Source organism: Atta cephalotes (genome assembly GCF_000143395.1).
Source record: "Atta cephalotes unplaced genomic scaffold scaffold00005, whole genome shotgun sequence".
Taxonomy (NCBI): domain Eukaryota; kingdom Metazoa; phylum Arthropoda; class Insecta; order Hymenoptera; family Formicidae; genus Atta; species Atta cephalotes.
Window position 1 is genome coordinate 5,015,252 of NW_012130069.1, and position 2,093 is coordinate 5,017,344.

General features: G+C 39.0%; 1 protein-coding gene across 1 annotated transcript in view; it reads right to left on the bottom strand.

The window, feature by feature from the left end:
- The window catches only part of LOC105626369, a 20,847-nt gene extending 18,972 nt beyond the window's left edge, over positions 1–1,875 (bottom strand). Inside the window, exons 1-2 of the mRNA XM_012207670.1 lie at positions 1,820–1,875; positions 338–630 (exon numbers count right to left, since the gene is read on the bottom strand). Of these exons, the coding sequence (XP_012063060.1) occupies positions 338–630; positions 1,820–1,875 (349 nt within the window). The remainder of the gene's footprint in view (positions 1–337; positions 631–1,819) is intronic.
- Between the last annotated feature and the right edge of the window lie 218 nt (positions 1,876–2,093).

Genomic DNA, 2,093 nt, shown 5'->3' on the forward strand with positions numbered 1-2,093 from the left:
TGTGTGTGTGTGTGTGTGTGTGTGTGTGTGTGTGTGTGTGTGTGTGTGTGTGTGTGTGTGTGTATACAAAATTATATATAGACACACATATACAAATATAAAATATCGTTACTTTGATTTAATATTTTAACAATTAAAAATTCTGTAAAAGAATAAATTATTGCATATTTTCTAAAACGCAGAAGGAGCATCTAAAGATGGTTCTTTTAAAATCGATACAAGTTTGTAATATGCGCACACTGGACACATATACACACGTACACGCACACAGAAGCAAGCAGATTATAGCGATTGACAAATGCAATTTAAATTTAACACTTTTAACAGACACACTCACCTTCGTAATCGGCGAGGCTTTCGACGGAGCTGTTCCTCCGTATCCTCGGCTCAGTGAGATTATTGTTGACGTTGATGGGTTGCTGCGTTGACGGGTTGCTCTGCTGCACGTTGTCGCGCGCGATCGCTAGAGAGGACCACGTGGTGGTGTCCTCGGCCAGCCGGAAATCCGCCGACTCGTCGTTCGGGTAATCCGGTTCAGGAGTGGCGACCGGCTCCTGAGCTGCGTTCTCGTTGCGATCACCGATCTCGCCGGCCCCGACGTTCCGGCTCGGGCTGTGCCTGCGGAGCTGGCTGCGAGCGAGACCGAGAAATGAGTCCAGGTGGATCGATACTAGCGTTGCCGTTAGGTATACCACTCGAGCCCGCCGATGCCGAGGCGGCATAGGCGGCAGCACGCCTACGGCCGCCACGGAGACGGATCAGACGTTTATATTTAGCGTAACTTATAACTAGGAAATAATCAGCCGACTTGGTTAGGCAAAGATTATAGCGATTGACATTTGCAGCCATGACTCCACGCAACTCCGCGTGCACGGCCTTTATGTGACGTGTATTTATTTAATTCTTCACTCTTCTCCTAATTATATATAATATGTTAGGAAATGTGAATGAGATAATATTGTTTCCTTGAGGAAAACCACTGGTAATTAGCCTCGCTTTGATTTGGGACATCATTAATAAGTATAATATATATAAATTGTAGAATTGAAATTGATAATAGAAATAATTCACATTCATTGATTTTCCATTACCTCTGGAATGTTTCAGCAACTATATTTAGTGTGAATTTTAAAATAATTTTAAATTAAAAATTCTATTTAAACCTTTCAAAAATATTATATTAACACTCAAAATATATAAGTGTATAATTGACTGATCATTATTAATATGAATTTCTATAAGAATATTATTTTTTTATAATAAATGATTTAAGTTGGAGTGTTAACAGTATTTTCAACACACAAAATAAATGATTAATTGGATAGTATTAGTATTAAATTTCTATAAAGGTAACTCATATTTCTTGCAATTTTTGACTATCAAGAGTTAGAAAAAGAGTCAAATAATTTTTTTAATCTTCAGGGTTGAAAAAGATTATATCTTCCGATTTACATATTATATTAAAAAAATAATAAATAAAAATAACTAAAATATTTAAGATAGAAGAGCGTACAACATTCAAAGTTATTATAACATTATAAAGAATGTAAGCTCATTATAAAATAACATTGATAATAAAAACTGGCTCTAACAGCTAGCATTAAAATCAGCACTTGAGAAACACATTATGTAATATGAAGAACAAAATAGCAGCTTTCCATGAATTGTGGCATTCACATTTCCGTGTCCGTTTCAGCACCTCGATTAGGGGATGATTATTATCTGTGCACGTGATCGCCGGCCCGGCCCGGCCGGCCATCAATTAACCCTCTATTACGAGCGCCGTAATAGATTTGATCATCTCGTCGGGATAACTTACTTGTTGTTTAGTCCTCCGGGATGCAACGACACTGAGACCGACTCCCTGAGCCGCATATCGATTGATTCTCGTCTGAAAAAGAACGCGTATGATCGGTTTAATTCCTCCATTCTCCGAGACAGACAGAGACAATGAGAGAAAAAAAGGGGATGAATCTTCGCGCGCGCACTTCACTGGCTACTCTCCTCTCGAGCAACAGAGAGAGGGAGAAAAAGAGAGGGAGAAAAAGAGAGAGAGAGAGAGAGAGAGAGAGAGAGAGAGAGAGAGAGAGAGA